The following is a 12,637-nucleotide window of genomic DNA, read 5'->3' as shown; positions in this document are numbered from 1 at the left end:
TTGTTGCTATATGAAGATGATAACAATTAACAGGTTCCATCATTAATTGATGTGGAACAAAAAGTTTAGAGGGTTATTAGATATGAACAAAATTTCACTAAAAACTTAGTTGCTAAATCAAGATCATAACAATTAACAGGTTCCAATATCAATGGGCGGAACAAAAAGTGAGGAGGGGTTGCTAGGTATTGTACCAATAGCTATATGCAAAGTCTTAAACCCATATGAGGCTCTTTGAAGTACGAATGCATAAAGAGTAAAGAGGAACTCTAGAAATATACCAAATGAGAAAAAATCAACTTTATTAAAATATGATTTGTATGTTATCTTCATTTTACACATTGCATAAATACCTACTTAAAAATCCATACGGTATCCAAAGGGAGCTCTATTTTGATTATGAAAACCTTAAAAAAACCAAAAACAAGGAGATAAAACTAGCATATATATATATATATATATATATTGATGCCATCATCAATTGAGCTGGTGCCGTCCCAAGTTAGAGTTGCATAGATCTCATCAATTGGGTTCTTTGAGCTGGCTCATGCATGCATACCCAGGAAGAAGTATAAAATTAAAACTAAGGAAGTATATTCTTTTGAATTTCTTAATCCTACGTACTGATTTTTCTTCCTCTTGAAAATCTCATTGGATATTGTTACTTGACTTGTGAACAAGAACGAACCACAGAGACTTGTTCTTGCCAATTCTGAATTTACTTACTATAACCATAGATTTGTTAAGTTGCATGGAAATTATGTAAATGACAAAGATTGAGCAGTCAGTGGTGGAGCTATGTACCAGGGGGAGAGGCCATGACCCTCCCAAAATTTTGAAATTTTTTTAATACCTATATATAATTATTTTAATGTTTTCAAAATTTAGTCTATAAAATAAGAGTTGAACCCCCAATTATTTGAATTAGTCCAATGATGCTCTTAAAAAAAATAATTGGTCTAGTAGTTATAAAGACATAATTTTATTTTTTTCAATTATGTTTTTTATTGTAAAATGTGCACTTATATCTATTAAATAGTTGATAAAATTTGACACAAAACATATTTGGATCTATCTTTTTTAACCTGTTATGTGGCGATTAAAAAGTCATTAACTCATCAAAAAAATCTTGTCAATAAAACAACACATGAAATGTCTCTTTAATTGCCACATAAAGTTAGAGCAACTTCAAATATGTTTGGAGCCAAGCTAATTTATTCCTCTAAGTTTTGAATAATTCATATTTTTGAAAATTTCATAAGTTCAATTGAATTTTTTTTATTTACTTAGTATAAAATTTGATAATTTGTATTGAAAATGACGCTTTTTAAGAATTTCACTTTGAAAATAGTAAAAAATGAATTTTATTTTATGATATATCGCTATTAATAAACATAATTTTGATTAAAAGTACTAAGCACTTTTTGTTGTTGTTGGGTGTGCATACATATATAACTTACCAAATAAAACAGTAGGTGTATGTATATGTATGTGTATCTAATAAAAACGCATGTATATATGTGTGTGAGGTTGTCTTGATAGATATATTAGTGTTGTAACTTGATTCCCAAACAAAAATTTCGGATCTGCCCCTGTGCCTCCTGTGAACAGATGCATTTTCTATCTGACAGCTATGATGCTAAATCCAATTTCTACACTGACCTTGTTCTAAATATTCCCTCAAATGATACCGAAGACAGTAAATTTCGATCCAATCATTAAATAAGTTGATATTCTATTCAATTTTACTATATAAACCATTTTTTTTTAAAAGGATCAATATGATGAAAAGCCTTGAAGCGTATATGATCACTGACATTCATTATCACTACGAATAACTTCCGCTCAAGAATCGTAATTCAAGTTCTAGCAAATTAAGAGACTCTATGCTAATTTCAAAAGGCATTAGCCCTTGAATATTCTTCCTATTAATATTTTTTTAGGAAGGCAGCTTTAAGCAATAGAAGGAACTAAACTTTTTAACATGTTCTATATCAATCATATATGAAGATAAGGAAAATTTGTTACTTTCTTGGTCTCATTTAACAGCCTAATGACAGAAATAAATACTATGTATAAAAAAAAATGTGGCGACAACAAGAATGACTTTGTAATTGTCATCTCTAAATTTTTCATCCAACAGGCCTGCACAGAAAGATTACAAACCAAATTGCCTTTCCTTAAGTTCCTATAAATACTGGCCCTTCTATTAAGTCCAAGCACACACTATAACCATCATTTTAAGTACCATATTGGCATTTTACTTCACAACACCTCAAGTTCTCTTTCATGGCCTCAACAACTTTCAACATGAAATTCTTCGCGCTACTGATGTCTTCATTTGCCATCATCCAAATGGCAATAGCTGGAGACCCAGGCATCCTTACAGACTTCATAGTCCCGCCTAATGTCACCAATATTGATGGGAATTTCTTCACATTTACTGGCATGCGTGCCCTTTTGGGTGGCTTTCCCACTGTCTTCAGGGTCACAAAGGCAAGCTTGGCTGAGTTCCCTGCTCTCAATGGTGAGAGTGTTTCCTATGCTGTCCTTGAATTCCCGGCTGGCACCATAAACCCACCCCACACTCATCCTCGCGCTTCTGAGCTCCTTTTCTTGACTCAAGGTACCCTTCAAGTCGGGTTTGTTGATACAACCAACAAGCTCTTTAATAAGACACTACAAATGGGTGATATCTTCGTATTTCCTAAGGGTCTTGCGCATTTTCAATACAATGATGATGTAAAATTTCCAGCTATAGCCATTTCAGCTTTTGGGAGTGCAAACGCTGGAGCAGTTTCACTTCCCAACACTTTGTTCACCACTGGTATTGACGACAATGTCTTGGCTAAATCCTTCAAGACTGATTTTGCCACCATTAAGGCTCTTAAGGCAGGTCTTGCTCCCGAGCCTTGAGGATAGAATTGATCACGAATAAAGGCTACTTTATGATATCTTCTTGTTCCTTGGTGTTTTGTGTGTACATGTGTGTTTTTTTTTCAAATAATTAATCTTCTAAATCAGAAAAGTATGCATGTATGTATCATGTTTGAAAGCTTTTATTTGAATGTTGTTTCTCCTATTTAGCATCAACGAGACACAAAATCTTTCACTTTTTCTATTATTTTGAATATGTATGCATTTAAACATTGGAATTTTGTTAATTTTTTAATGATCAAAAGGAGAGAAGTATTATATTGTTACAGCATGAAATAGATGAGCTTAAAAAGGGTACACTGAACGATAAATGGATAAGGTAAACTAGAGTTCAATCACGACATTTAAAGTTAGGATCAATAGCTAATGCCTAAATAACTAGTCTCAAGACTCTCAACAAAGAAATGATTACTGATAAGAGTAAAATAAGATAGCTGAAGTTTTACATAATTTGTGCGTCAATAAATTGAACTAAGATGGTGAGGATTGGAATGCTCTAACACCAGGACATTGGTTTGATGAATATGGGGAAAGTGCAATCAAGAAGTTACAACTTAAAATACAATTGAACAAAATTTTGGATACAACTTGCCAAACACTTAATGATTTTGGACCTAACATGGTTATGTAGGGTTTAGGTCAATTACAAAAACATCTCCTTGGGTTTCAGTTTTTCCTTATAAATATCAAGAGTTTTATATTACCAAATTGGTTATGCGACTAACTTTCCTTTGCTCTTATGGACGAAAAAATTACATGACCACATCGGTGATGTGGTCATGTAAACCGATGTGGTCATGTAATTTTTTCGTCCATAAGAGCTAACGGTAGCTAGTCACAGAGATTAATTTAGCGGATATGAAAATTAGATGTGCCTGTAGTATTATTACACACATTCACATATATAATCATTTGATGGGCTAGCGTTTGGCCAGAAAAAGTTAAAATAATAAATAAAAATATTGAAGGAAATTACTCTGTTAATCTTTTGGTAGAAGGGGCAAAATTTTTCTCCAGAATTTTGTGTTGTACTTCACTATTTTGATCATCCTTCATGTACATTGTAAGCTAAATTAATTATCACAGACATTAAGGGGGGCGGGGGGGGGGGGGGGGGGGGGGGTTGCACCCCAAATTTATTTATTTATTTTTTAATTTATATGTTTTAATGAATTTCCATTTCAACCCAAAAAAGAAAAGAAAAAAAGAGATGAATATATTACTTGGCCAGAAGAAAAAGAAGATTATTAGAAGAAGAAGAAGAATAACAAGAACTGATATTCTAAAAATGTAGCAATAGAAATATATAGTAAATTAGCAACACATTCCAAGCAGCGTACAGTTACGTCTTATTTGAGTCCATAACTTACAATACCACAACAGAAACTTCTTGAAAGTATTAAGAGTCTTCTTCACACAAACATATAGTGCAGCCCTATATTATACCATTTTTACCCAACACAGTAGATTATTATACTATATAAACCACTTTCTTAGATAATCAAGGTATGCCTATGATGGGAAAGAAAGGATTAATGTAATAGCTAGATGGTGCTATACCCCACTCCGGTGGCAGAGGAAGATCGATGGTCTTGGATGAACCAAACTTGTTCTTGATGGGCTTGCATTTCGCAGCTTCGATGGTAGAAGGGCAAGATTTGGAAAAGCTGAGAGGAGTGGAGATGGTGTAGGTGTTAGGCTCATGGGTTGTAATAATTTTGGATACCGTGTTTTTCTTTGAGGCATAGAGCTGGGTTGGACCCCCAAGAAGCTTGGCATGGCAATTCAGTGGAGGAGATGATTTTGGAGTACTGTCTGAGGGAAGCTCGACTTCAAAAGAGCCATCATCTTCTGTGATTGCCGTAGCCAACTTTTTGACTCGATCACACTTCACAAGAACCTTAATGCCTGATACAAAATAGGTAGAGTATAGAAAGTTTAGCTGGTTGAGAGACTGGGCTAATTAATCAAGTCATTCAATGAGTCAAAGTTGGTTCAATTCATAGAAGCCAGCTGGAAATACTTTTTCACGAAAAATTTTACATCGATGTATCGATTGTGTGCCCAAAACCCATAATAATTGGCCGCAACAAAAAATTTATATAAATGTAATAAAATAATTTATGACTATAGTATTACTTATTTTATAATCAAAATGTTTACAAATTGACTAATAACTAATAAGTGTCACTTTCACAACCAATAAATAGAATCTCATTTATCTTTATGTGATTGATAACACTTCATCCAAATTTGTAAGGAGTATAATGTTTATTATACACACCCTATATAAAATAAAAAGATTTACAAATTGACTAATAACTAGAAAGACTTACAAATTGACTAATAACTAATAAGTGTCAATTCAACCACCAATAAATATCTTAGTTATCTTTACGTGATTAATAACACATTATCAATTTATAAGTTTTATTTTGTAAAATTTGTAGGATAATGTTTATTATACACACCCTATTACACACACAAACTCTTAAAATGCATTGAAATTACAATTTCCAAGTTTGAAATTTTGACTTCATTTCAAGTCATGATTTCTGTGTATTTCAATTTTCAAGTGTGTATTAGAATGTGTGTAATAGGGTGTTTACTAATATTTTTCCAAATTTGTATTATCTTCGGCATCGCTTAAAGTCATTTATTTCATCATGTATATTTGCCCCATACCTAAAATAGTAGTGTCCATGCAGTTTTAAAGCAATGCACTATAGTATAACTTAGCCCCACACACACACACACACACACACACACACACACACACACACACACACACACACACACACACACACACAAAAAGAAAAAAAAAAAGAAAAAAAAAAAAAGAGAGAAGCAAAACACTAAACAATGTTATAATGACACAAATACTATAATTTCCCTAGCTAAAATACTGAAGAGATGGCAACATAAGATTGTTTTGTTTAGGACTTCAAGCATGTAATTTGGAGGGAAAGAAAGTTGAGCACAAACCCGAGAAGACATCATTGTGACTGCAGTCATGGCAGGCGGCCTTGCCCTTCACAACGTAGCATGTTGAAATCTCTATCTTCGAAAAAGCCAAAACAAAGAGAAGTGCTGTGATCAACTTAGGTAAAGCCATGGAAGCACAGACTGAAAAGATATGAATGTGAACTTTGAAGAGAAGATGCAACATAAATATAGAGACTATGAACAAGATCTATACTAAATGAAAAGGGCCCCAGGGTTTGTTTAGTAGTTGGTGATAAAGAAATGCATTTATTTTACTTTCCTAAATTTCTTGAACACTAACAGCACGTACAGGAAGTCTTTTCAGCATCAGATTTTATTTCACAAATGAATGGGAGATGTGGACCACAATGACAATTGAAGTACTTGGTTTGAAATTTGCCACGTACGATATACTCTCCTTCGAGCTGGCTCAACTTTCTTTTTTTTCAATTTATGGAAAAAAACTTACGCGCTTTACGAGTGCTCCCTCCTCCCACATGAGAGGTGGGCCCCACACATAAGTCCCACCATAGGGCTCATCTCTCATGTGAGAGGAGGAAGCATGTAAGAATTACTCCCGATTTATATGCTTGAAGGGTCTTGCTAGCTCAACTTTCTTTCCCTCCCATTGGGCTCTTTGAGCGGGCTCATGCGTGCTTACTCATGAAGAAGTATAAAATTAAAAGGCTAAAATGTAAAACTGAACCTCTAACTTTCTTTAGATTTCATTTTAGTTTTCTAACTTTTCGTTTGTTCATTTTAGTCCTTTAAGTTTCAGATTTATTCAATTAAGGTTTTTCCGTTAATTTTTATCAAATTTTTTTTTGAAAAAAAATCTGAAAAATATTTTTTTAATCATTAATTGAATTTTTTTAATTTTAAAAATTTGAAGAAAAATTTATAAAATTGAAAAATTAACCACAATATATAGCAAAAGTTGATGGAAAAACCTTAATTGAATAAACTTGAAAGTTAGAGGACTGAAATGAAATCTAAAGAAACTTAAAAGAGTTTTACATTTTACCTAAATTAAAACTTAAGAAGTATATTCTTTTGAATTTCTTAATCCTACATACTGATTTTTCTTCCTCTCGAAAATCTCATTGGATAGTTGTGGAGGGTAAAAGTTTCCTAACAAACATTTAGGCCTTGGGCTTTATTGACGGGTGCCAGTTCGTTTTTGACTAAAGGCCTCTAGGCCCACAAGTCAGCTCACACTGGGAAGGTCCTAGGAGTTATCCGAGGATGAATGTCTCCTCGAACAGACTCGGCGATGACCCTGGAACTTGTCAAGAAGATTAAAGGCAAATTTCTAGAAAAACTATTGGGTAAGAGGGGGATCCAAGGACCCTCTAAACGCAGCGGTGTGAGAGAAATATATCAGAAAAAGGCTGCTGCCTCCACATTAAAGACCCTGCACCTACCTCTCTGGCCGCATTAATGAGGAAACGACCCCTGAACAGTAGAGTTTAGCTTTCCTGCTATTATTTAAAGACTTCAAGAATGTGGTGGAAGGTAGAGGTATCAAAAGGATAAGATTCGTGTGACACGTGGATGAATAGGGAAGAAGAAGGAGTATTTAAGAAGAGAAGAAAGGAAAGAAAAGGGGATCAGTCAGTTAGCTAAAAAAGAAGGAAGAACTATAATTTTTGGCATAGAAAGAGAAGCAATATACAAATCGTTATCAGCTTACGTCCGAGAAGGTTCCCTTATCATATTTGTTTATCATTTGCAAAGATTGTGGTATTCTAACCTACTTATCAAGTTTCCAATGTCCCTAAACTATATTTCAAATCCACACTCTACAAATCTTATTGTTTAAGGTTCATTGGACTTGAGCCCACGTCTATCTTTGGGTCCAGGTGCAATTGTGCACTTACAATAGTGTTACATGACTTGTGAACAAGAACAAACCACAGATTTGTTCTTGACAATTCTAAATTTACTTACTATTTTTATAAATAAAAAAACCATAGATTTGTTAAGTTGCATGGAAATGATGTAAACGACAAAGATTGAACAGATGCATTTTCTATCTGCAAGCTATGATGCTAAATCCAATTTCTACACTGACCTTGTTCTAAATATTCCCTCAAATGATACCGAAGACAGATGTAAATTTCGATCCAATCTTTAAATAAGTTGATATTCTATTCAATTTTATTATATATACCAAAAAATATTTAAAAAAACAGTATCAATATGATTAAAAGCCTTGAAGCTTAAATGATCACTGACATTTATTATCACCAAGAATAACTTCCGCTCAAGAATTGTAATTCAAGTTCTAGCATATTAAGAGACTCTATGCTAATTTCAAAAGGCATGAGCCCTTGATTCTTCTTATTAATATTTTTATTAAGTTTAGGAAGGCAGCTTTAAGGAATAGAAGGAACTAAACTTTTTAACATGTTCTATATCAATCACATAATGATTATAAGAAAAATTTGTTACTTTCTTGGTCTCATTTAACAGCCTAATGACAGAAATAAATAATATTATAAAAAGAAATGTAGCGACAGCAAGAATGACTTTGTAATTGTCATCTAAATTTTCCATCCAACAGGCCTGCACAGAAAGATTACGAACCTAATCTCCATTCCTTAAAGTTTCTATAAATACTGGTCCTTCTATTAAGTCCAAGCATACACTATAACCATCATTTAGGTACCATATTAGCTTTTCCCTTCACTACCCCTCAAGTTCTCTTCCATGGCCTCAAAAACTTTCTACATGAAATTCTTTGCGCTACTGATTTCCTCATTTGCCATCATCCAAATGGCAATAGCTAGAGACCCAGACATACTCACAGACTTCATAGTCCCTCCTAATGTCACCAATGTTGTTGGGAATTTCTTCACGTTTACTGGCATGCGTGCAATTTTGGGTGGCTTTCCCACTGTCTTCAAGGTCACGAAGGCAAGCTTGGTTGAGTTCCATGCTCTCAATGGTCAGAGTGTTTCCTATGCTGTCCTTGAATTCCCGGCTGGCACCACAAACCCACCCCACACTCATCCTCGCGCTTCTGAGCTCCTTTTCCTGACTCAAGGTACCCTTCAAGTCGGGTTTGTTAATACAACCAACAAGCTCTTTAATAAGACGCTACAAATGGGTGATGTCTTCGTATTTCCTAAGGGTCTTGTGCATTTTATACAATGATGATGTAAAATTTCCAGCTGTAGCCATTTCAGCTTTTGGGAGTGCAAACGCTGGAACAGTTTCACTTCCCAACACTTTGTTCACCACTAGTATTGACGACAATGTCTTGGCTAAATCCTTCAAGACTGATATTGCCACCATTCAGGCTCTTAAGGCTGGTCTTGCTCCCCAGCCTTGAGGATAGAGTTGATCATGAATAGTGCCTACTTTATGATATCTTCTTGTTCCTTGGCGTTTTGTGTGTGTGTGTTTGTGTGTTTGTGTGTTTTTTTCAAATAATTATTCTTTTAAATCAGAAGAGTATGCATGTATTATTATGTTTGAAAGCTTTAATTTGAATGTTGTTTCTCCTATTTAGCATCAACGAGACACAAAATCTTTCACTTTTCTATTATGTTGAATATGTATGCATTTAAACATTGGAATTTTGTTAATTTTTTAATGATAAAAAGGAGAGAAGTATTATTTTGTTACAGCATGAAATAGATGAGCTTAATAAGGGTACATGGAACAATAAATGGATAAGGCAAAATAGAGTTCAATCACGACATTTAAAGTTAGGATCAGTAGCTAATGCCTAAATAACTAGTCTCAAGACTCTCAACAAAGAAATGATTACTGATAAAGAGTAAAATAAGATAGCTGAAGTTTTACATAATCTACATGTCAATAAGTTGAACTAAGATGGTGAGGATTGGAATGCTCTAACACCAGGACATTGGTTTGATGAATATGGGGAAAGTGCAATAAAAAAGTTACAACTTAAAATACAATTGAACAAAATTTTGGATACAACTTGCCAAACACTTAATATTTTTGGACCTAACATGCTTCTGTAGGGTTTAGGTCAATTACAAAAACATCTCCTTGGGTTTCAATTTTTCCTTATAAATATCTAGAGTTTTTATATTACCAAATTGGCCTATGCGACTAATTTTCCTTTGCTCTTACGGACAAAAAAATTACAAGACCACATAAAGAAGACTTACGAACTAATTCATTGGTCATGTAATTTTTTCGTCCATAAGAGCTAACGAATAGTTAGTCACAAAGATTAATTTAGCGGATATGAAAATTAGATGTGTCTGTAGTATTATTACACACATTCGCATATATAATCATTAGATGAGCCAGCGTTTGGCCAGAAAAAGTTGAAATGATAAATAAAAATATTGAAGGAAATTACTCTGTTAATCTTCTGGCAGAAGGGGCAAAACTTTTCTCCAGAATTTTGTGTTGTACTTCACTCTTTTGATCATCCTTCATGTACATTTTTTTTTGATGAACTCCTTCATGTACATTGTAAGCTAAATTGATTATCGCAGACATTAGGAGGGGGGGGGGGGAGGGGGAGGGTTGCACCCCAAATTTATTTATTTATTAATTTATGTGTTTTAATGAATTTCCATTTCAACCCAAAAAAAAAGAGATGAATATATTACTTGGCCAGAAGAAAAAGAAGAAGAAAAACTTATAACAAGAAGTGATATTCTAAAAATGTAGCAATAGAAATATATAGTAAATTAGCAACACATTCCAAGCATCACAGTTGCTTCTTATTTGAGTCCATAACTTTAGAATACCACGACAGAAACTTCTTAAAAGTATTAAAAGTCTTCTTCACACAATCATATAGTACAGCCCTATATTATACCATTTTTACCCAACACAGTATATTATTATACTATATAAACCACTTTCTTAGATAATCAAGGTATGCCTATGATGCCTATGATGGGAAAGAAAGGAGTAATGTAATAGCTAGATGGTGCTAAACCCCACTCCGGTGGCAGAGGCAGATCGATGGTCTTGGATGAACCAAACTTGTTCTTGATGGGCTTGCATTTCGCAGCTTCGATGGTAGAAGGGCAAGATTTGGAAAAGCTGAGAGGAGTGGAGATGGTATAGGTGTTAGGCTCATGGGTTGTAATAATTTTGGATACCATGTTTTTCTTTGAGGCATAGAGCTGGGTTGGACCCCCTTGAAGCTTGGCATGGCAATTCAGTGGAGGAGATGATTTTGGAGTACTGTCTGAGGGAAGCTCGACTTCAAAAGAGCCATCATCTTCTGTGATTGCCGTAGCCAACTTTTTGACTCGATCACACTTCACAAGAACCTTAATGCCTGATACAAAATAGGCAGAGTATAGAAAGTTTAGCTGCTTGAGAGACTAGGGCTAATCACGTCAGACAATGAATCAAAGTTGGTTCAATTCATAGAAGACACAGCTACAAATTTTATAAAGAAAATGCAAGAGATACACTTTTTTACAAAAAAATTACACTAATGTATTGATTGTAGGGCTTGAACCAATAAGAATTGGCCATAACAAAAAAATTATAAAATAGTTTATTATAACCATAACATTACTCATTTTATAATAAAAAGATTTACAAATTGAATAATAACTAATAAGTGTCACGTCAACAACTGATAAATAAATATTTTAGTTATCTTTATGTGATTGATAACACATCATTTTTTTTATGAGAATTGATAACACATCATTAGTGTATAAATTGCAGTAAAATTTGTAGGGTAATGTTTATTATACACACCTTATATAATAAATAAATTTACAAATTAATTAATAACTGATAAGTGTCACTTCAGCGACCAATAAATAGATTTACAAATTGATTAATAACTAATAAGTGTCACTTCAGCGACCAATAAATAGATATCTCATTTATCTTTATGTGATTGATATCACATCATCCAAAATTGTAGGATAATGTTTATCATACATACCCTATATAAAATAAAAAGATTTACAAATTGACTAACAGCTAATAAGTGTCACTTCAATGACCAATATATAGATATCTCAATTATCTTTATGTGATTAATAACACATCATCAATTTATAAGTCTTATGTTGTAAAATTTGTAGGTTAATGTTTATTATATACACCCTATAACACACAACCTCTTAAAATGCATTGAAATTACAATTTCCAAGTTAGAAATTTGACTTCATTTCAAGTCATGATTTCTGTGCATTTCAAGTGTGTGTATAAGAATGTGTGTAATAAGATGTGTACTAATATTTTTCCATATTTGTATTATCTCCGGCATAGCTTAAAGTCATTTATTTCATCATGTATATTTTGCTCCATACCTAAAATAGTAGTATCCATGCAGTTTTAAAGCAATACACTATAGTATAACTTAGCCCCACACACACACACACAAAGAGAGAGTGAGAGAAGCAAAACATGCACTAAACAATGTTATAGTAACACAAATACTATAATTTCCCTAGCTAAAATACTGAAGAGATGGCAACATAAGATTATTTTGCTTAGGACTTCAAGCATGTAATTTGGAGGGAAAGAAAGTTGAGCACAAACCCGAGAAGACATCATTGTGACTACAGTCATGGCAAGAGGCCTTGCCCATCACAACATAGCATGTTGAAATCTCTATCTTCGCAAAAGCCAAAACAAAGAGAAGTGCTGTGATCAACTTAGGTAAAGCCATGGAAGCAGAGACAAAAAAGATACGGATGTGAACTTTGAAGAGAAGATGCAACTTAAATATTGAGACTATGAA

The 12,637-nt window shown here is 33.6% G+C and overlaps 2 protein-coding genes, 1 long non-coding RNA gene and 1 pseudogene across 3 annotated transcripts; 2 read left to right on the top strand and 2 right to left on the bottom strand.

The window, feature by feature from the left end:
- Positions 1-2,289: 2,289 nt before the first annotated feature.
- On the top strand, positions 2,290-2,916 carry LOC142605588 (germin-like protein 9-3). Its single transcript, XM_075777005.1, has one exon. The coding sequence runs from the start codon at positions 2,290-2,292 to the stop codon at positions 2,914-2,916; it is 627 nt and encodes a 208-aa protein (XP_075633120.1).
- Positions 2,917-4,212: 1,296 nt separating this feature from the next.
- LOC142606719 (uncharacterized) lies at positions 4,213-6,137 on the bottom strand. Its single transcript, XR_012839166.1, has 2 exons — positions 5,923-6,137; positions 4,213-4,845 (listed from the first exon to the last, which is right to left on the bottom strand). It is a non-coding gene; the product is annotated as an uncharacterized LOC142606719 (long non-coding RNA).
- A 2,436-nt stretch (positions 6,138-8,573) lies between these two features.
- LOC142608457 (germin-like protein 9-3) lies at positions 8,574-9,261 on the top strand (annotated as a pseudogene).
- A 1,306-nt stretch (positions 9,262-10,567) lies between these two features.
- Positions 10,568-12,604, bottom strand: LOC142608176 (uncharacterized). Its single transcript, XM_075779888.1, has 2 exons — positions 12,436-12,604; positions 10,568-11,206 (listed from the first exon to the last, which is right to left on the bottom strand). Exons 1-2 carry the CDS (start codon positions 12,563-12,565, stop codon positions 10,791-10,793), a joined length of 546 nt encoding a protein of 181 aa, XP_075636003.1. The 5' UTR covers positions 12,566-12,604; the 3' UTR covers positions 10,568-10,790.
- Positions 12,605-12,637: the final 33 nt, after the last annotated feature.

Source organism: Castanea sativa, chromosome 8 (genome assembly GCF_040712315.1).
Source record: "Castanea sativa cultivar Marrone di Chiusa Pesio chromosome 8, ASM4071231v1".
Lineage (NCBI taxonomy): Eukaryota > Viridiplantae > Streptophyta > Magnoliopsida > Fagales > Fagaceae > Castanea > Castanea sativa.
This window is presented reverse-complemented; position numbering and strand designations above follow the sequence as displayed.